Here is a 20,821-nt window from a genome sequence, read left to right on the forward strand (position 1 = left end):
ACAAATATTTTGGTGGATTTATTCAGACGCTGGGAGCATCACAAATCAACGTCGACGACGCCGGACGCATTGATTCCACCCTGCAAGCATTAGAGGGTATGAAAAAGACCGCACCGGCCTCGGCGGCGACGGGAGTCGCTGATCTGTCAAACTACTCTAGAACCGGCCTGGACGGGAACCTCGGAAGCTAGCTAATTTCAAGGCCAAGGCACATAAATATCGATAGCGTGTCCACTATGACGGTGACAAGAACCCGGATTGGGGGAGGACGAGAGAAGAAGAGGGAAGAGGAGGACGACGAGGAAGACGACGAAGAGGGGGGAGGTTGGCGGAGCAAGCCAACGAACCAATCAACCCGCATAGCCCCGAACCGGAGATACACACAGAAATCAACCTCGCTTAAGGCCACCCCCTATTGTTCCTTTGCAAGCATTGAAAATTGCATCATGCATTGTGAAATACGCAGCATGAGCCACAAATGCGAAGGTGAGAGAGGGAGAGAGAGAAGTTATTGCGACAGGCCTTCCATATGTCGATTAGAACATCCGTCAATTGGAAAATTTCGGTAACCTCGGAAACAGGTCTCTTTGCTCACACCAACCCATTCCCCAAAATCAACAATTATAAAAAGGAGCATGTAGGTGCGCATGGATGGGCGGGAGCTAAGTTGGGGCGGCAAGTGTCCATGTGTCGATCTAAATACATTAAACAGATGTACTCATAAATAGGCGGCGCCCTCGGGCGCACATTTATGGCCGCGGTTCCAGCTGGCCGGGATGGCGGCGTTGGCGCGTCGGCGGCGGTAGTTGGGGTAGAAGACTCCAGATCCTTTCTTGTCTCTCATCCACACCCGGGACTCGGACCTGGGGACTAGCCACGGCCCACGCGTGATGATCACCATTGCCAACGGTTCGGTCATCAAGTCAAGACTTTCCTTCCCACGGGGTTGGCCCACACGCACATCACATTCGCTTCTGGAGCCTCGATCGCCCGGCAGACGATCCGAGTTGACGACGGCTTCCCCAGGCCGAGGCGCGCATATGTATGGAGCAGCATAATTAATTGACTTAGGTAGTTAATAACCGGTAGTGTTAATTATAGAATCCCTTCTTGGGGCCTTATGCGCGGCTTGTATTACCAACCCGGTGTTTCTGGGTTTACTCATTTTGTCTTCTCAAAGAGAGAGAGAGAGAGAGAGCTAAGAAATAACACTCCCCATCTCTTCTCCGCATAGTTGGTTAACTAGCCTACTTGCGTTTTAGAGAGAACCCTTGAGAAAACATAAGTCAGTCGACGGCGACATTCCAGATGCCACCGCACCACACAGGATCTGGGCGAATACTATCGCACACTCCTCATAGCTCTATGCATACGATATGCATGCTAGTGAGAGAGGGGAGCTACTGGCTGTATGCTTGTTCTCAGCACATATTTTGGGGTAGCTTGTCGACGCAATGGGTTTACTTAGGCGAGGTGGTGGCGAGTTGCCAGCCGCGTGCGCTTCTCTCCTCTCTTCCTCCCCGCTCATCGGCAATAAAAAAACAGAGGCAAATCCCCGAGATGTCGTCTCCTGGCTGCCTCGTGGTTGTGGTAGTAGTCGGTAGTAGGACTACGTAGTGGGTAGAGGCCGGCCTAAATAAGATCAAGGAACGGGGGGGGGATTTTCTTGGAATAATTGGGGCCATCCCGGCTCCAGACCAACGCTGGCTCACCCTCCCCCTTATTTCTCTCCGCACCGGCAAGGGGGCTATAGGCCCTCCTCATTATAGACGGCAGATGGGGACCCCAGATTTCCCTCTCCACTAGGCCCTCCCCCGCGACTTTAGATACAAGGCCCAGAGTCCGCGTTCTTGGCCTGGGGGTCAGAGGACGGGGGAGAGCCACCACCGGTCCTGCGCGTGCGCTCTTAGACCCCATCCGTGCGGCGAGATCGCGAAACGAGGACGCGCGAGAGAAAGACGATCGACCCGGAAGCCTGTTCACCTAGTTTAGCATCTAAGTAGCCTCACTACCACGAGCAATCAGCGCCAGCAAGTCCCGCAAAGCAGGTAGATGCTCAACAAACCAGCGTGACATGAGACACGCAGGCTAACAGCCTACCCTGCTATCAGCCTCAGCCAGCCCCTCGTCCTCTGACTCCTTTCTGCCCTCTCCTCTTCTCTATTTAATTGCCTGATTCCTTATTTTTTTTGCTGGCATCCGGGAACTTGGGAAGCTAGATTGATCTGCATCGGAGCCTCTTTATCCCTCCCATCGATCGCATCCAACCCTCCACCATGGCATCCAAACCGCGCGCCCATCTGTCGCACAGCCACGCGCACGAAGAGAACATCCCCGGCACCGTCAACCTCCAAGCAGCCGGTAAGTGACCGTCGACGATCCCGCGAATCGCGCAGTTGTGGAGGTCGTCAGGCCTCCACGCAACAACAACAACAACAACAACAACAACAACTTGCCTCCCCTCTTTATCTGCCGTTCTCCGAGGGTTAGCTAACGCGCTCTCCTGTTCCCTTCGCACTTAGAGGGCGACGACACTGGATATGGCCAGGCGCTCTTCCCGGTCCCGGCGGAGGACCCGAACGACCCCTTGCAGGTATGTACGTGCACGTGCGTTCGTCGATCGCCGCGGCCGGCGGCGATCGCAAGCCGTCGCGAGCGCCCTTCCCCCACCCGCCGGCGCAAAGTGTCCTGACGCGTGCGTATGAGAGAGGGGACAATCATAGTGGACCAATTTCAAGAAGACGATGATCCTGGTCATCTGCTCCGTCTACTCTTTTCTCGGCAACGCTGCCATCATCGGGCCCTCGCCCTACATAGAGCTCTGGTCCCGTGAGTTCGGGATCACGCCCGGGGTGGCGTCCGAGCTCATCTCGTACCCAAACCTCGCCTTCGGATTCGGTAGGTCATATCTGTGTATCTTCTTCATGTGTCACTCGGACGTAGTCGACGGAAGGTGGGACGGGGGATGGAACGAACAGATGGAGGGGGCTGTGAGAACGAGCGAGTGTGTGTGCGTGCGTGTGGGTGGATGCTGACGCGTATATGTGTGCCCTAGGCTCGTTGGTCTTCGTGCCCTGCTACCTCAAGTTTGGCCGCCGACCGGTCATGCTCTTCTCGCTCCTCACGGTAAGGCGCGCGACGCCACAGAAATATCGCCACGCGTAAGTGCTGACAGGGAAGCCGTAGTTCGCCGTGGGCTTGATAGCCTCCTCCCAGTGCACGTCGTACAATGGGCTCCTGGCAGCCCGTCTCGTCCACTGCTTCGGATCGTCGGTGTGCGAGGCCCTGCCTGTCCAGCTGGTCAACGACATCTTCTACCTGCACGAGCGAGGGAAGCGCATTGGCTACTACACAGGTAAACCGCCAGACGAGAAAGAGGCGATGCCTCTTCCCCTAGTCGAGATCTAACCGTTTCCTGTTATAGTCTGCCTATGTCTCGGAACGTTTGCCGGCCTCCCCGCGGGATACATGCTCAACGCCGGCCTCGGGTGGAGGCTTTTCTTCTATGTCGAGTTCGCGTTCGCCATGGTGCTCCTCATCATGGCCTTCTTCTACGTCGAGGAGACTTCCTACGACCGGGCAGCCCACATGACGCCCCCCACACCGTCAAATGCCTCGGAGAAGGAAGGTGTCCAGGAGTTCGAGAAGGGAGACCGGGAGACCGGCTACGTTGTGCCCAGCCGCAAGACTTTTATCGAGACGCTGAGTCTCAAGGGGAGGGTCGACCCTGACGTCCCCCTATTCATGACGATGATTCGCTCGTGGACTTATTTCCTAGCGCCTCAGTCGCTGTGGGTGATTACTACTTTCGGAATCAATGGTAAGCGTAGTCAAGTTGCCTCCTTTCACGTGGGCCATCACATGTCTACATACCCGTCGACAACACAAGAACATGACAGCTAACAAACTTACAGTGCGTCATCTTATCTTGCATTCCTGCAAGCCCCCCCTGCCTCCTTCAAAGGAATGAAGGAGTAGTCTGAGTAGTGTAGAATGGTAGAACTGTAGAGCTGCGGGACTACAGAATAGTAGACAGGGGATCCTGGGTGACCTTCTACTGACATGATGTGTGGCAGATTGGATTATCGGCCTTGGCCTTCTCCTACACTTTCCCGATCTTGATCGTGTCACCTCCGTACAACTGGCCAGTGGTAAGCCAACCTGGGGAAGCAGCTGAACTATCGAGCGCCCGTCATCGTCACCAGCATCGTCATTAGCATCGCTAACCTGCATACAGACCAACTCTGGGCTCTTCTCTCTGGCCTCCGTAGTCGGCTACGGACTCGCCATACCCTTCACGTCGTCCTCAGACCGCCTCGCAGCTTACTTTACGAAGCGCAACAACGGCATCCGCGAGGCTGAGATGCGTCTGGGCGTCATGCTGCCTGCCATGCTGATCGGCCCCGCCGGGGTAGTTCTGTACGGGTTCACCGCCGAGAGGGGCTTGCATTGGATAGGCTTCTTCGTGGGCGGAGCCATGAACTACTGGGCCGCCTACTTCTTCTTCTCGTTCACGCTCGCCTACGCGGTGGACTCGTACTATTCCAACACATCCGAGATGCTGATCGCCATGAACATTGGCAAGCAGGCCATCAGCTTCGGGTTTGGGGTCAAGGTCCTGGACTGGGTCATGGAGAGCGGCTACGCCGTGGTGATGGCAGGCATCTTCGGCGGCGTGCTCTTGGCGAACAACCTCGTCCTCCTCGTCTTCATCATCTGGGGGAAGCGGATCAGGAAATACATGTCAGAAACCTGGCTGGCGCGGTTACACTTCAAGAGCATCAGAGAGGTAACCACCCACTAGTTGGCCGGGACCGCTCGAGACCGAGGACACACATAATACCTATTACGGGCGGACAGGCATGGGCGGAGACCGCAGGACTTTACCAAAAGAACCTGTTTTCCGCTTTTTCTTTTTCTAATATGCTTTGTTTACCCGTAGCAAAGTCTCCGCGAGGAATTACGAGAACACATGTTAGTAAAAGTAGGTAGTCATCAGAACTCACGTACACATAATACATATTATGATCGTTTCCTATTCATGGAGGAACGCCAAACTTGGCCGCCGCAGGCCAATCGCGTAGCTTAGAGGGGGAAAATAATTACCTACTCCTTGTCACCTGAGTGAAACCAGCTGCTCAACCGACCGCCCACGCAATTGAACTAATGTCCACTCTGCAAGGTGCTGGGGGTTCGACGGATTTCTGGGGCTGTACGGAACGGCCCAGACCTCTGGCACCCGTCGGTTAGCCAACCGGTCAGCCAGCACATCCAATGGACCAGCGCGTCGGTAACTATACCTACCCCATAACCTCCTCCCCGGTCCGTGAGAACCAGGAAATAATACTTTCACACCTGGTGACAGTCACACAGTCCTAGACCCGCCCCGGTCAGCAAATCAGAAGAAAATTTTCAGACACGGTTGATCGAAAATCGTATCTCGGATCACCACCGGCTGAAGGCTGATCCCTACACGATCGGGGGACCGGGGGGCGGTAGGTTCGGACGTGACCATGAATCCTCCGAGGAGGGTTTCGTGCGAGTGAATTCCCCAGAGGAATCGCAAAACCGTGTTCCAGGGCGTCCCCGGCCATGCATGGCAAGCCTCGAACCCGGTTTCTAGTCGAGCATGGTTGGCCTTACCTCGCCATCGACGAGGAGGGGGGGGAGGGGGGTCACCGTTGTGGGCAGGTGGCCCTGGTGGCTTGCAGCATGCGTCAAAATAAAGGGTGACCTATACGTATCGAGGAATGGAGCAACGGGTAATGGGAATGTTAGTCAGTGGACAGGAGCCGCCAATTCACGAACGTCCAAATCCAACTTTTCTCCTCCACCAACCAATCTGCGTGCCAACGAACCCAGATCTTGATGAATGGGACATCGGCTATAGCCACCTACCCGCCTACATGCTGCGGTGCGGCAGATCTCGTATGTATGGTACACCTACCTATATGCATGCATAATTTGTTCCCCTCGCTAACTTGAGACCAACGGAGGCAGAATGAGATTTCCAGAAATGCTATCTAGTTACAGCGGAAGCGCAGAGAGTTAGTTAGGTTACTCGGTTGAGAGTTGTGAAGCACCAGGGCGACAATGGCAGTTGTAATACGTAGTATTATAGAATTTCCGAATTCGGAAACCCTCTGCGCTTAGACCTGCCTCTTCACAACACAACCCAGGCCGCCCTCATTTCCGCGTGCGTGATATTAGCGATGTGGTTTTCCCTGGGAGGGAGCAAGTGTGGGGAGGCAGTGAGGTTTTTTCTTCCTTTTTTTCCTTTTTCTTTTCCTTTTGATCCTCTCGACCAAATGTGTGCCCTCTCTAATATCATATCTGTGTCTGAAGGCAAGATTGGCGGTTTCGCGCAGTAAGCCAATAGCCAACGATTGAACGAGCCTCCCCCCCCAGAACGGTGACCCGTAAATTGCCCGGCCTGGCTTCCGCGCCGGTAGAGCATGGGGCGGCGACGCCGCTAGACCCCCAGTGACTGGGTCAGCCAGCATGGGACGGGCGAGCTGGGCTAGCGATCAAATTAGAAGTTGCGGCTCAAGCCACGAAGGATGAGATGAAGGTATCCAGAGCTGACGCCTAGTGCACAGTCGCCGCCTTTAGGTCAGGCTGCTCTGAAAGGATCGTATACTACGTATGTATTGAGCGAGCTCGTGAGATAGCTTGGACAACCCTAGTATAGCTAGGCAGACATACATGCATACCTGTTTACATTGTGTGTGTGTGTGTGTGATCTAGCGATCCCCCTACGGCATGCCGCCTCGGGTATCTTTGTTCCATTGCTGTGTTTCCCGCGCGCTTCGCCTTTGACGTTGAGTTATACTGAGGCAGTGGGCAGACGGAGCGCGCCGAGAAGCCTTTGACGTCAGCTGCAAAACTCCTGGCTGTACGGAGCCCAAATTACAGGCGGCGCTTAAGTAATGCGTACCTTTGTTGAGGTTTGTTGCCATCGTGATAGTGGTTGTTGCCATTCTCGTCACGGTCGATTGGGCCCCGCAAGTCACTTCCAATCGAGTCTCTACGTCGATCTTCTACCCCTTTCAGCAAACTGGACTTCGTGCTTGAGCTCTTCCAAGTTGGCCTCATCAACCCCTGTGTTGTGCGCTCAGCACTTAGCTGCGCCCAATAGAGACTGCGATTTTGTATAGTGGCAAGGAACGCTTTGCAGATATGGATCCAGGGGCCTCGTGTCTGACCTACGCGCATACATGGAGGTTCGAGGTAGGTAATACCATGTAGAACCCTGCTAACGTGGCGTCGCGTCGTGTCTCGTTACTGACTTCGTCGTGAGCTTGCTGGCGTGCCCCGATGAAGAGTTTTTCTCGGGTCGACTGTGATCACGGCCGGGGACGAAGGCGGCCTTCGAGTATAAGAACCTGGCTGGTTCCCCTCCAGTCTCGTCCAGAACTTCTTCACCAGCAACAACAACAAGAGCACTTCTCCAGACCACTCTCTCGCTTCAGCTTCCCACGCACTCTCCGAGCTTTCAGGTTATCGAAAACCATCCTTCCAACACTCAAAATGCAGTTCTCCTCCTTCTTCGTCACCTTCCTGGCTTCTGCCGTCCTCGCCAACCCCGTCGACCCCGTTAAGCGCACCGGCGGCGGCAGCTCGTATGTCCCTTGCAACACCCCTCCCTATAGCAGCCCTCAGTGCTGTGCCACCGACGTCCTCGGTCTGGCTGATCTTGACTGCCAGTCTCGTAAGTTCCCCTCTCACCACACGAGGCTATACTAGCAGCCGCGGCACCAGCGCGAGAATCACTCTGCTAACCACTCCTCCCCTTTGCCATAGTCCCCGAGGTTCCCCACAACGCGGACGACTTCAGGAGAATCTGCGCCGTCCGCGGGCAGCGCGCTCGCTGCTGCGTCGTCCCCGTCGTAAGTATCGTTGCCTAGATAATCCTAGCCGGGTTTCGAACGCTAACCCTGGTGCTACAGCTCGGCCAGGCACTTCTCTGCCAGACCCCCGTGGGTGTCTAAACGGAAGGAGGGATATCCCAACTGGAAGTGTTCGGAAAGGGAGGCTGGAATTTGCGACGGAGCTTATCACTCTTTCAGAGGCTCGGTTCGGCTACTTTTATGTATCCTTGTAACGACAGTCGGGTTGGCATCGTGAGGACTGCGATAGCCTAGTTGTGATGGAGTGTCGCTCATTTAACTACCACGGCGTCAACAGCCGACTAGCCAGTTAGTAGTCTTGAATCCTAAACGTAACCTTGCCCTAAGCTAAGTGGGTTATATAATAGAGGACAGGTTCGATTCCTGACAGCGCTACTTGGTAGTCTCTATTATTTAGCCTATCTCCCTACATGCGTTGTTCTCGTAAGGTTGTCGACCCATAACCTGATTTCTAAATAGCGACGCTTACTAGAAATGACCCCCCCTGCCTCTTTATTTTATTTTTTATACTTGGTTCTTTGCGGAGCAGTCCGGGGTGCCTAAGTCACGTTAGCCTACGCAAGATTTTTCCCGCCGACCTCGTATGAACGGTTATGTCGTTATTTGCCCGCGAGCTTATGGGTAACGCATGATGATCTAGTCTGGCCAAATAGATCCTGAGAGTTCTCATAACGGCGTCAAATTCCTTCGTCTGCCAAATTGCTATATAACACAGTAGTGAGACAGACTAGTAGTGTCTGCTTAAGACGAAACAGGCAGACCTTTCACACTCATCTGAAAAAAAGGTAAAAAATACAGACAATTCCCCCTTGCACAAGCTTACTAAAATCGTACTTAGCTTTAGAGGCTAGCCGATCATCTCCCAACGCCCACATGCAAACCACGACGCCCAACAAGGGTCAAAATAGAAAATGATCCCTCCTCTCCCCCACGGCGACGGTCAGGAACGTACGGAATAGAAAAGGGGTTTGAAAAAGAAGAGTTTAGAAGTGGTATCTCGGGTCGCAAGCGTCTGCGCCTCTAGCTCAACTCTCCGCCCGATTTAGGGGCGCAACGTCAAAAAGATCAAATGAAAAGCACGTGGGGCACGAGATAAAGCCCGAAAGACTGGTAGGGAGTATAGCGTAAAGTTATTCCATAACACACGTCGTATCTGCGATTCATGTCGTATCCCGTCCAGATCGTTACGTTGTTTGCGGTGTTTTGTGTGCCATAGAAAAGTAGAGGTCGGAGTATTAGAATTTACAAGGGAGCCTGCGAGGGTATATGGCCAGGAGCTGTCCGGTGGCTGCACGGCGTAAGGGGAGAAGAAAAAAAAAAGTCGCAAACATATCGAGAGGTGGAAACGAAGAGAGTACAAGATGTCCAACGTCATACGAAGCAAGCAAAGCAATGGAAGTTTACCCCTTAAACGCCTTGCCAAATGTTAACCGCGCGTCTGAGAAGCCCCGCAATGCAAAATTCCCGGGCAGGCCAGATGGCGGAGCGACGGGGGGGCGGAGAAGATACAGCAGGGCATACGCGGTGAGCAAAAGAAGAGCTGCCGAGAGCATGCCGCACTAACCTTGCCACTAAAAGCAGTTGAGGCTGCCCTTCTTCTTTTTCTTGTTGTTGATAGCATTCATGCGTTCCTCTAGGTGGGTCCTGGCCCTCTCGGCATCTTGGCGCTTCTTTCGCTCCTCCTCGATCTGGTGAAGGCTGTCGCGCCATCGGTTGTCCTGCTGTGGCCGCTCCTTGAGCTCCTTGACCTCGGTCTCCAGCTCCTGAGCCCGCTTCCTCCAGGCGTCGCAGTCGGCCTTGACCTGTTTCGATTGGCGTTCAAGGTCTGTCAGCGCCTCCTCTAGCGTAGAGGTGAGCTGCCTCTCGGCCTTTAGGTGCCTCTCGATGCTCTGGATGCGCGCCTCCTGGTCCTCGCGGATCTGAGCGAGAGCAACGTCGTGGCTGGTGGGTCGGCCACCGGTCGGTGTTGCCGGGACGCCTGGAGTTGGCGAGGTTGTGCCGTTGGGGGGTAATGGGGGGAGGGGGATGGCGGGAGGCGGAGATGGTAACGAGGTGACGGAAGCTGTCTTGCGGATCTGCGAACCGTTTGAGCCGGTTCTCTTAGGTCCATCCGTAGTAGTGGTGAATTCTTCCATGCGGGCCTAAATAGCTCGTTTATTAGCATAGCAAGAACTAGTAGGAGGTGGGAGACCGGAATTCCCAGATATCTTACCTGGAGAATGGCCAATTCTTCTCGAACGGCGTCTAGTTCAACCTGTGCCTTGGCTTTGGCCGCGTTGGCTTCCTCCAGCTGCGCGTTACGCTCCGTCTGAAGAGTAGACAGCCGGTTGTTCGTGATTTGGGCCTGGTCATAGTTGGTCTGCAGTTGGTCTTCCAACTCCTCAACCAACCTAGAGTGCTTTTTATTCTTGTTCTCTAGGTCGTAGATTCTCTTCTTGACGGCTGCCAGCTGCTCCGCCACGGTGGTGTATGGACTCTTCATCCCTTCACTGTCGGAGAAGAGAATGTCATTCACCGACGACTTTACGGTCTCGAGATCACGCATGATAGTATTATTAATCGCCGAGAGCTCTTCGACGTGTTCTTCGAGCTCGGCAGACTTCTGTTGCTCAGCGGCGAGAGCCTTCTGGTCCGCGATCAAATCCTCGATGCGCTCGCTGATATTTTCGACGCTCACTTCGACGCCGAGCGCAAAAGCAACCTGGGTAGCGACTTTCGTGAGCTCCTCGCGAGCCTCCGTGACATCACTCTCCAACAGCTTGACGTTCTCGGCATGCTCCAACAGGAGGTCGTTGACTTGGATGTCGTACTCGTCTTTCGAGGTAGCTCTGATCGCCTCGACTTGCTTGGCGTGGTCATCATAGAGTTGGGCGAGACCCTCCTCGTGGGCCTTCAATGCTCGTTCGTGCTCCGCTATCTGACTTTCGAGTCTACTGACTAGTTCCTGGTAGCCACGCGACTCGGCAATCGCAACGTCTCTCGCCTGAGAGGTCTCTTCCAGCTGTTGCTTAGCAAGAGTGTGTGCCTGCTCCAACTGAGCAACCTTGACAGCATTGGCGTCGATGATGGTCTTAAACTGAGCGATGTCGTTGCGGAGGGCAGAGACAAGGTTCTGGTGCTTGATCTCCTCTTCCTTGCTCTCCTCGTCACTCTTAGCTTGCTCTCGGATCTCGTTGAGCTTAGCGTTGGCGGTCGCGACTTCGGCCTCGAGGCCGCCGACCGTCGTTCTCATATGTTCCTCGGTCGCTAGCATGGCATCTAGAGCCGCCTGGTGTTTACCCTCCCAGCTGGAGAGCTCAGCCTCGAGATGGGCTATCTTCTCTTCCTGGGCGACACGGTGCTCATTTTCTTTATCGTCTAGGGCCGCTGATGCCGATCGGGCTTCTGCGGCTTCCTTGACGGATGCACGCAACGCTTCTAGTTCGGCCACGAGCTCCTTTTCGCGAATCGTATGGGCTTCCTGCATCTCCTTGAGTCGTTGCTCGTGCCTCTCTAGTTGCTCCCTAAGCGTGGCGACCATTGAGATATCCATGGGACCAGACTTCAAGCTGGATCGCTCACGCGTCAATCCGGAAATAATCGTCATCTTCGTTTCCATTTCCTTCTTGGTGCTAGCGACGTCCGCTTCCAATTCTTGAATCCGCTCAGACCTAACGTGCAATTCGTGCATGGCGCTGTTGAGATTGAGGTCGAAGTTCTGCATAATGTCCGGTCTCCCCTCGAAGTTTTCGGCGGCGAGGTTTCGGAGCGTCGCAAACGACCGGTGCGCCCGGTCGATGACGAGGACGTTCTGGCTGGACTTTCGGCGGATGACCGGAGCGCCCGTCCTCGGAGACGGCGGCTCAGCATGTTTCGCCTTCGCGACCTGGGTCTTTAGGTCCTCGACCACGTCTAACGTTTCCTGGTGTATCTCCTCGAGCCGGGCATACTTTTCGGTGAGTTCTTTCTCGGCGGCCTCCTTCTCCTCGGCCAGCGCCTTCAGCCTTTCGAGTTCGACAGCCAGAGGTTCACTACCGCTAGCATTGTCCGCTACCAACGTCTCCCTGGATTCAGAGGGCGTAGGCGCGTCCGTCTCCAGAATATCGATAATAGCTGGTGAGTCCATAGCTGAGGATAACTCCGAGGATAGCGATCGCGATAAGAGCCTCCCATCCTTGACGTCGCTGGACCTCGCGTCGGATAAAAAACTTGAGGGCCTCGTTTCGTCGGGAGAAGCAACGGACAGAATGGAATCCCGTTGGTGACTAGGGTGCCTCGCTTCGTCGATCTGATCTTGCAGCTCCGCCAAGGTCCGCAGGGCCTCTTCGTACTTGGCATGAAGCATGTCGAATTCGTTGAGAGTTGACTCGTGCTCGACCCGCAGAGAAACGAGCTCATCCGTCACTGTCTCTAGCTTGTCGGCGACAAATTGAGTTTGCGCGGGGCTCTGCGGAGGATAGGCGCTAGGTGTCGACCTCTCCGTGCCGACCAGTTTCCCGACCGCGTCGACGTCATCGTCATCGAGCTCCTCGGCGCGGACATGTTCGCTGGCATCCTCCTCGGTACCTTCAGCGACCTCGGGGAGGACTTCTCTGATGCCGAGGCTCGGCCGGCTGGCGTGGCTCTTGGCCGACCGCTCGGAAAACGTGCGACGATGCCCGATCCCGTTGCTAGGCTCAGATCCGGCCTCGGACTGCTTGCCGTCTTGGATGTGGTCTAGCTCGTAGAGAAGGTTATCAAGCTTCCCGAGGCTTCGCTGGCGCTCGATGACCTGCTCGAGACGGTCTATCTCGCGCTGCATCAGCTCCTGATCTTGGTCAGACTCGGCAAGACGCTCCTCCAAGGTAGAGATGTAGTCCTCGCAGGCTGCCTCATTCTCACGGATCCGTGCGATCTCCTTCCGCAGTTCGATTACGATGGTGGCATTCTTCTCCTCGCCAGACGTCTGGCCGTCGAGCTTGGCCTCCAGGTCGTGGAGGTAACTCTCGGTGTTCATCTCGCGGTCCATGACCTTCTGTAGACGGTTTTGCAGTTGGGTGTTGATAGTTTCAATGTAGGCACACTTGGTTTCTTTCTCGAGGAGGCTGGCCTCCGTGTTCGAGAGCGTCGTCCGAGTACTGGTCAGCGACTGCTCGAGCGTCTGGATCGTCTTTTCGTACTCGAGGACAACCTGTTCGACGGCCTGGGCGAAGGAGTTAGACCGGTTCAACCTCTCCGTCGCGATATCGCCGATGTCTTCCTCTCGGGACTGGTTCTCGACGGCCTCGTTGTCTCGCGCCTTAGCCATCTCGGCAATCAGCTTAGCGTGGCGCTGGCTCAGGGTGGTGTAACTTTCTTGTGCATCCAAAAGTTGATTTTGCAAATCCGTCTCGCGCTCGTTCTGCCGCTCGGACCTCTCGCCCGCCGAAACCACGCGTCGCTCGCCCCCACCGCGCTCCGCACTCCGAATCTGTTCGCGTAAGAAAGCCACTTCGGCTTTAAGGCGCTCGATGATCGCCTGCTTATCGCCCTCCTCCACCTGCTGAATCCTGGGCTTGCTCTGAATCGCGCGGGCCCTCTGCGCGTACTGGACGGTGTTCAAGGTTTCGCTCAGGTGAAACTCGGCCGGCGTCACACACGCAATCATATAGGTGATAGCGTTTCCGCCCAGAGAGTCTTGCAGGAGCCTCGTCAACCTCGAATCTCGATACGAGACATGCGAGCCGGCTTGTCGGGACGAAAGCTGTGATATGACCTTGCCGAGTGCGGCCAGGCCAGCGTTTATAGAGATACCCTCCCTCGCCCGCTCGCCCTGTGCGCCCGTATTCTTCAAACGCTCACTTCCGGCCAAATCGACAAAATGGAGCTTAGAATCCGTGGTGACCCAGGTGTCGGTCCCTGTCATGGCCTCTAGTGGTACCGAGAATCGCTTATTAGCACCCTGAGCGTTCTGCGCCGCGCTCTTCCGCTGCACGAGATTCAGACTAAAGACAGCATGGGACCGCGAGGACTTAGCATTAATCGCCGTCGCGTCGGTCTGCCGAATGGTCGAGCCGAAATTTAAAGCATTCATCAGGTCGTCCACCGAATTGATTTCGACTTGCTGCAGGCCGGTGAGGATGATATTGCCCTTCTGGTCTTCGCGAATGGTGACATTGTTTCGCTCGTGCGGCTGGAGGTGGTCGGGTACGAGAAGGTCTCGGAGCTGCTCGTTGTAAATTTCCACGTAGGTTGCCTTCAATTGCCAGCTCTTCTCCCCCTTGGGTGCTGCGGGCTGCGCCGAGTAGCGCGCCGGAACTTTCAGCTGGGACATGGAATTACGGTTCGAGTTCAAGGGTCGGGAGGGCCCATCAAGCTTCTCAAACAGAGCCGTCGCGGCTCGTGGGATGACACCTACTCGGATCACCAACGGTCAGCATCTCACCCTCCGCTATGGCCCATAACCACCACCACCACCACCACCGTCACCACCCAAGTCGGGGTGCGCTAGCTGTCTTGCTTACCCATGACTTCCGTATCCCCTTGTTCCAGAGGGCCCGACGTGCCCATCGTGTACGACTTGCCAGCACCCGACTGCCCGTAGGCGAGTAGGGAGACATTGTAGCCCTGTACGAAGGCATTGACACTCTCCTCCAAGTATTCCCAGATTCCTTCCTGAGTCACGTCGGGGCCAAAGACGCGATCGAAGATGAACAGCTTCTTGCCTTGGGGAGCGTCGATGGCGATACCTGTGTTAGAGGTGGTTTGTACCATGGACCGCTGAAACCGCTGAGGTATAAGCTCGTAGCCCGGGTCGGTAGGTTTAAGCGGTGGCCGCACGCGAACGGCTATGCGTCAAGCGTTAGCCCAGCGATCCGACGAGCGGTCGCAGCGCGGAAAGGCGCGAGAGAACGTCCAAGAGGCGCCCAAACAAGGCAAACAGAATTTTTAACTCACCCACTTTCACCGAAGTGCGGCCTCCATCCTCGTCAGAAGCCCGGCTCCCGCCACCTGCCTTGCTACTCATACTCAGCCGACTGTTGCTTCTCGGTGCCGGTCTAACCATGGCGCTCATCGGTCGCGGCGACGTGAAGCTGGGCGATGCCGGAGGTGATGGTGCCATGACAGCAATGGACGAGAGCGCGGTGGCCTCGTAAATACCTAACCAAGGGGGTGGGCTGGCAAGGGTACGGTGCAATGGGCGAAATGGTGTCTCAGGGGAGAAGGGACGGACAGCAGCTTAGATCGTTTGGTGGCACGCGGGTCCGCTGCTTGGGAGGAATCCGGCCTAGTCCAGCGTCGAATTGTGGAATGCAAAACACGAGGAGAGCAGGAGAAAAAAAAAAAAGACACGAAATAAACCCTGTCGCCTGTCAACCTAGGAAGGCTGTGGTGGATGGTATCACTGCGGGAGTCATAAGTCATGAAAAGGATGGGCGGGCTGACGATAACCAAGCTGATGAGGACGTTGCCAGTTGTTGGAACATCCGAATTACTCGTCTCGTTCGTGTGAGAAAGCCGGGGTCTTGTCTGAGACTGACCATGCGTCTCCCTCAGTGACTCGTCTCTCTCCTACGTACCAGAAAACAGAGACGGGGGGGATGGGGATAGGTTCAGATTCGCGGGTTCAAAAGGGGGGGGGGGGGGAGCTGAGAAAAGAGATGAAATTTGGGGGTAGCAGTGCTTGTTATTATTTGGTCAAGGAGCGTTATCGTATCACACCCATCCTCGATACCAGTCGGCCGTCACCTGTCAAGCGAGAAAAGGCCATCGGCCAACTCGGGGATGGATTGATAGGGGTCGCTCTCTCTGTTGCTGCTCTGTCGCGCCCTCCCTCTCTCTTCTCTGGTTGCCGTTTCCTGGTTGAATCCAGCAGTAGCAGCGAGGTGGGATAAATAAGCAGGCCCACAGGGGTGCCAGGGGGTTGCTGCAACCCAGCAGGCGCATCGCCGGGGGCGTCACGGCATGGCTCTGCGGACAGGTACCGCTACCTACCCTAGGTACCTAAGGTAGGTACAGGTATCTACCTCTATACCCAACCCGGGCTACAGGTACCTACCTACCTACCTGCCTAGTAGGTAGGTACCTGGTAGCCTAGGATGGAGGTAGGAGGTACCTCTAGGTAGGTATAACGCAAGGAGATCAGGTGCCTAACGTAAGGTTGTTAGTACCTATAGCGCCCCACGCAAACGCGCAAAGTCTTCCTACCTAACTTCATAGGTACCCCAAGTCTTACTCTTAGATTGTGCCAACCGCTTTGGGCATCGAGACCCACGGTTACCGCATAACACCCGAGAAGGTCATGGGCAGCTAAATTGGGCGCTTGTCGCTTGATGAAAACAGGTGGGTGGTGGCACTGGAGGCAGTTGATTATTATTTCCTGTCTGCATGTCAGTATGGATGATGGGATGCCCTTAGGTATCACGATCTGGTATCCATTCAGGTCCGTGTGCCTTGTGAGTAGGTGCCTAATGCGTGTATGGATAGGTACCTGCCTGCCTGCCTACCCAAGGTAGATATATATCTCATCATACCTGCATGCATGCCATCTATATGTAATATGCACAGAATAGACGGAGCGCTGTAGTAATACCTGCCTCCCGTCCTACCTAGGTACGTATGCCCCACCGTAGGAGAGGCCCTTGTTAGGCACTGACATGCATCTGCCTACCTCACTACCTACCTAATGTACCTCCTACCTTCTAAGGTACCTACCTCGGGAGAGGGGAAGAAGTGTAGATACCTAGGATATCTAGCAGGTCTGATGCCTCAGACATGTGTGCCTTCGTACCTGGGAAGGCACCTAATGTATTTTGCCTGACAGCGGCACCGCCTGTCTCACCTACATGGCCAACGGCGTCTTCCTTATTAATTTGTCTTTTTTTCTTCTTCTTTTTCTTTCTTTTTTCTCCCTTTCTTTTGCATAACGTGTAATCTGTGGCTCAATTTTGTGATAGCAAGGGAATAATAACTCCGCACCAGCCATACCCCACGCAAACGACCATATTACTACCTAGGTATATGCCAGTAGGTACCTAAATATAACAACTACTTGCTCTCTAATCGCAGAGAAATAGGAGAGGGAGAGGTACGCACTCGTACGTGCCACTATAATGAATGAGGCATATACAGGTACCTAGGTAGGTACATATATACGTATATGTACTACGTAGGTAGGTATGTACGTGATACTAGGTACGTGATACTAGGTACGTGATGCTGGGGACGTGATGCTGGGAAGCAAGGGAGATACCTCTAGCGTCTTAGGAGGAGGTAAGGTTAGGAGGTACCTACCTAGCCATTCCAGCATGTGCCCCTTAGGTGGGTTAGGTACCTAACCTAAGGTACCCAAAGCAGATGAATCCGTCTGTGGACCAGCCTATGGAACCCGCCCTCCACCTCCACCCATTCTATTATTACCCGTCCCCAATCTGTCCTCCGAATCTTTGCCAGAGCACGACGGACGCATCCCAAACGCCCTTCCCACTGTCACCACACGTCACTGTCACAGCATGTCGCAGCGTGTCACGCATCCGCCTCTGTATCCAAGAGCCTCCTCTCTCTATCTCTCTCTCCTCCTCTCTCAATTTATATCTTGGCCTCGAACCCCACACGGCAGCAAATCATGCTCCCCCTCGCAACGCCAACACCAGCCGAGGGCGCTCGCGCATCTCACGACTACGGGTTCCTTATTGCTGTCGGCCCAATTGACCTTAGGTTAGCCAAGGTCCCCGATCCTTTCGAACCTTGGAGGCACGTCCCTATCGCACGCCAAAAATGCCAACAGGTTACTACGTAGTATGCCTGAGGTAGCATTTCACCTTACCTCCCCCATATCCCGCCCTCGAAGTGGTGCCACAAGGTGTCCGGTCCTCAGAGACTACCCACGATGAGCGAGGCTTCATGTCCTTCGCGGTGATCCTGTACCTATGCGCATATCCATTGCATACCTCACAACCATATAGACCAGCGCGACACCCTATACCGCGCGCGTAGAGCGACAGCCTGCGACAGCGCTCGGGGGTGGGTGCTAAATAAGGCATAGACGAAGGATGGATGGATACGCGTGCACGCACATCAGGGTTCCCGTCCACGTTTTGAGCCTGCATTTGTCAAAGAGAACGGGGTCCCGACGTCGAATACCTACATACCGATAGCCATGGGGCAAAGATAAACCCCGAAGGCCTACCTGCTATATGTAGGTAGCGCAGGTATGGTGTCTGTACATCCACGTAGACCCGCCTCTGCTTCTTACGATGTTAGCGCACAGATATTCAGCTACGTGCTGCTACTATGTAAGGGAAATGTGGGTTTCGCGCCGGCGACAGGACCACCCCCAGATCTATCGGGATTGCCAAATGATAACATACGTGCCTTATGTAGATAGGATAGGGGCAGAAATGTGCCCGCGCGCTCCAGACGGCCGGCCCAGGGGTTGCAGAGGCCCCGGTGGGCAGACGGGTGGTAAGGAAGAGCCAATCTTGGCTCCCACGGACTCTCGACGTCGAAGCTGTCTAGCGCCAAATAGGCCACGCGTGAGCGGGTCGAGTTGGCCGGATTCGTCTCGGCGGATTTCGGGCTAACCTGACGAGAGGCTATTCCGGAGCGCCTAGCAGACTACCGGCGTTGCGACAGACTGTCTCTCCCCGGCCTAGCGGCGACGCGAAGGAAAGGGGGGGGGGGGAGGGGAGCGCTACGAAAGGGGAAATGCGTAGCCAAATTTCCACTCCGGCCAACCATCGCCGTCCTCTGGTTAGTACCGATACAATGCCTACCGCGTACAATCGCCGCGTTGTCGACCAGACCATTGTCGGGTGGTAGTGAAGGTGGCGTCGAGCTCAGAGAGGTCGCAGTCGAATCAATCAAACCAATTCCTCCTCGGCCAAATTAATTCCTCGAAACCAACGCGACCGAGATCATGGACCGTCCAGCGTCGTCCTTCACTATGGCCCAATGCCTAATTGTAAGCATAGGTACCTGTCACCGCCAGTCGGCGTAGCGGTTTTAGCATGGGGATTCGTCAAATCCCATTACCACTCTCGCGCACGCTTAAGTTGCTTCCACAGACCTTTTTCTACTTCTTCTCCCTCTTCCACCCCCAAGAAACCTCGCTTGCGATGCAGGTGGGTGGATGTGTAGGTGGGTGCTGGGTGCACCGTTGGCCACGACGACGATCCCCATCTACTACGTAGTATCAAGATCGCGAACGATGAGCCACTCTCTGGCGGATTCCCTGCTTCAGCCGACGCTGATAGGCCCGGTTGGCATCTTAATGTTCAGATCTAAGGGGGTCACTTTTGGTTGGCGGGATCAAGATCCAAAAACACGGGCCCCCACCGTTTTCCAGCGTACAGACTTACTTCATATGTATATACCTCATATGTACATACCCAGGGTATGCACCGAACCTGGCCGCCACACATCCCGGCATGTCTTAGGTATATGCACACGAGAAGATACATTGTTAAGCACGTAAATGTACTTGATGTAGAAGAGGTATGCGCATACTATTAGGAGGTATATCAGGCTAGAGAGATCCGGATACATGGACAGGTAGGTACATACCTAGGTCATATAATACCTCCTGTCTTGTGGGCACACATGAAGATCGCCATCCCCCGACGGCAGTTGCCTAAGCCCGGGATACCCTATAGGACGACGCATGCGCATATTTATATGCATACACACATGCATGCATGCATGTATGTATGTATGTATGTATGTATGTACGTAAGACGCATATCTCACTTTTGGCGGGCGTTTGTCTCGGAACCCATTTGGCGATCTCTATCGAGGTCGCCTCCTCTCCTTTTTGTTCTATTTTTAATAAAAATGTTTTCTACTTATTTGTATAAATATCTATCTCCATGTCTATACACATATATAATATATATATATATATTCGCCGCCTCGTCGGGAAAGGAACATTCACATTCTCGCGAGACGAATAACTCACCAGCAATCACGTGCGCTAGCGAAGCCTCAGCGGTGATCGCCCGTTTCAGGTTCTTCTCCAGAACCAGGACCCGAAGATCCGGAACATCGTCGCCGGTAGTCCTTTGATCTTAATTAACCACGGTCCCGAGCACTATCCTCGCTCGTTTGCTATATGCATCCCGCCTCGCACATAAGTCTGTGGCATAGCGATACTGAACATTAACATAAATAGGTAGGGAGCGAGTACGGCGCCATCCTTTTTTCGACCTCGTTCCTGTCTACTTCTTCGTATGTTTGCTAGCGGGACGCCATTTGCGAATTCGTTACCGGTCAAATCCACCTCGATCACATCATGCTCCAGTCACCATCTACTACGTAACATAGTCGGGTTATGTGACCCGATGCCTAGGGACCGGGACAACTCCACTCGGTTCCCCTTCGGTCGGCGAGGAGCTATAAATGTGCTGCCCGTGGCTTAGAAGACTATAATAAATCAGTAGTAAACCCTTTGCGTAGTGTATTCGCTTATTTCGCACGCTAGAGTTCTCGCAGAGACCTTTCGCAGCTCGATCCTTTCCCTATGTGGGAATCAGTTCCCAGTGCATACTACGTAGCTCACACCTAACTGCGTAATTAGTGTGTTGGGGCTTTTTTGCTTGAGACGAGACAACCCTACATTCCAAGGGGACACGCGGTCCTGATTAACGATCACGGAGACACCATTCGCAGTGGAAAGTATCACACTTATGTTGTCCTCACGCATAAGCTTAAAAATCAACGTCGAAACGTGGTTAGGTACTGAAGCATCTTCTCCATAGAAGAAGAACGTATGGTGTGCATACCTGCTGAGTGTACATGTGTGCAGACCATAGACGTAGATGGAATCCCTAGGCATCTCCACCGGTCCTCAAACAGGATCCTGGGTATGATCACACCTATCCAAGCGGCCTCTTACTTTCTACCACGTAAAGCGCCCCGACGTCCAAGACGAGCAAGCTGGCCGCGTATGCCCTACATCTGCAATGGGCCCGTCTCGA

The 20,821-nt window shown here is 54.4% G+C and overlaps 3 protein-coding genes across 3 annotated transcripts; 2 read left to right on the plus strand and 1 right to left on the minus strand.

The window, feature by feature from the left end:
- Positions 1-1,624: 1,624 nt before the first annotated feature.
- On the plus strand, positions 1,625-4,804 carry GGS23DRAFT_619816 (putative MFS transporter; the record flags this gene model as incomplete). Its single annotated transcript, XM_051521044.1, has 8 exons — positions 1,625-2,361; positions 2,523-2,593; positions 2,724-2,898; positions 3,056-3,126; positions 3,187-3,355; positions 3,425-3,834; positions 4,077-4,151; positions 4,238-4,804. Exons 1-8 carry the CDS (start codon positions 2,277-2,279, stop codon positions 4,802-4,804), a joined length of 1,623 nt encoding a protein of 540 aa, XP_051372719.1. The 5' UTR covers positions 1,625-2,276.
- Positions 4,805-7,530: 2,726 nt separating this feature from the next.
- On the plus strand, positions 7,531-7,991 carry GGS23DRAFT_595662 (cerato-ulmin; the record flags this gene model as incomplete). The annotated part of the gene is made up of 3 exons (XM_051518346.1): positions 7,531-7,711; positions 7,804-7,889; positions 7,950-7,991. 3 exons carry the CDS (start codon positions 7,531-7,533, stop codon positions 7,989-7,991), a joined length of 309 nt encoding a protein of 102 aa, XP_051372720.1.
- A 1,490-nt stretch (positions 7,992-9,481) lies between these two features.
- On the minus strand, positions 9,482-14,970 carry GGS23DRAFT_595663 (kinesin-domain-containing protein; the record flags this gene model as incomplete). The annotated part of the gene is made up of 4 exons (XM_051518347.1): positions 9,482-10,051; positions 10,123-14,261; positions 14,372-14,695; positions 14,805-14,970. 4 exons carry the CDS (start codon positions 14,968-14,970, stop codon positions 9,482-9,484), a joined length of 5,199 nt encoding a protein of 1,732 aa, XP_051372721.1.
- Between the last annotated feature and the right edge of the window lie 5,851 nt (positions 14,971-20,821).

This window comes from Durotheca rogersii (assembly GCF_024521655.1).
Source record: "Durotheca rogersii strain YMJ 92031201 chromosome Unknown GGS23scaffold_7, whole genome shotgun sequence".
In the NCBI taxonomy this organism is placed as follows: domain Eukaryota; kingdom Fungi; phylum Ascomycota; class Sordariomycetes; order Xylariales; family Xylariaceae; genus Durotheca; species Durotheca rogersii.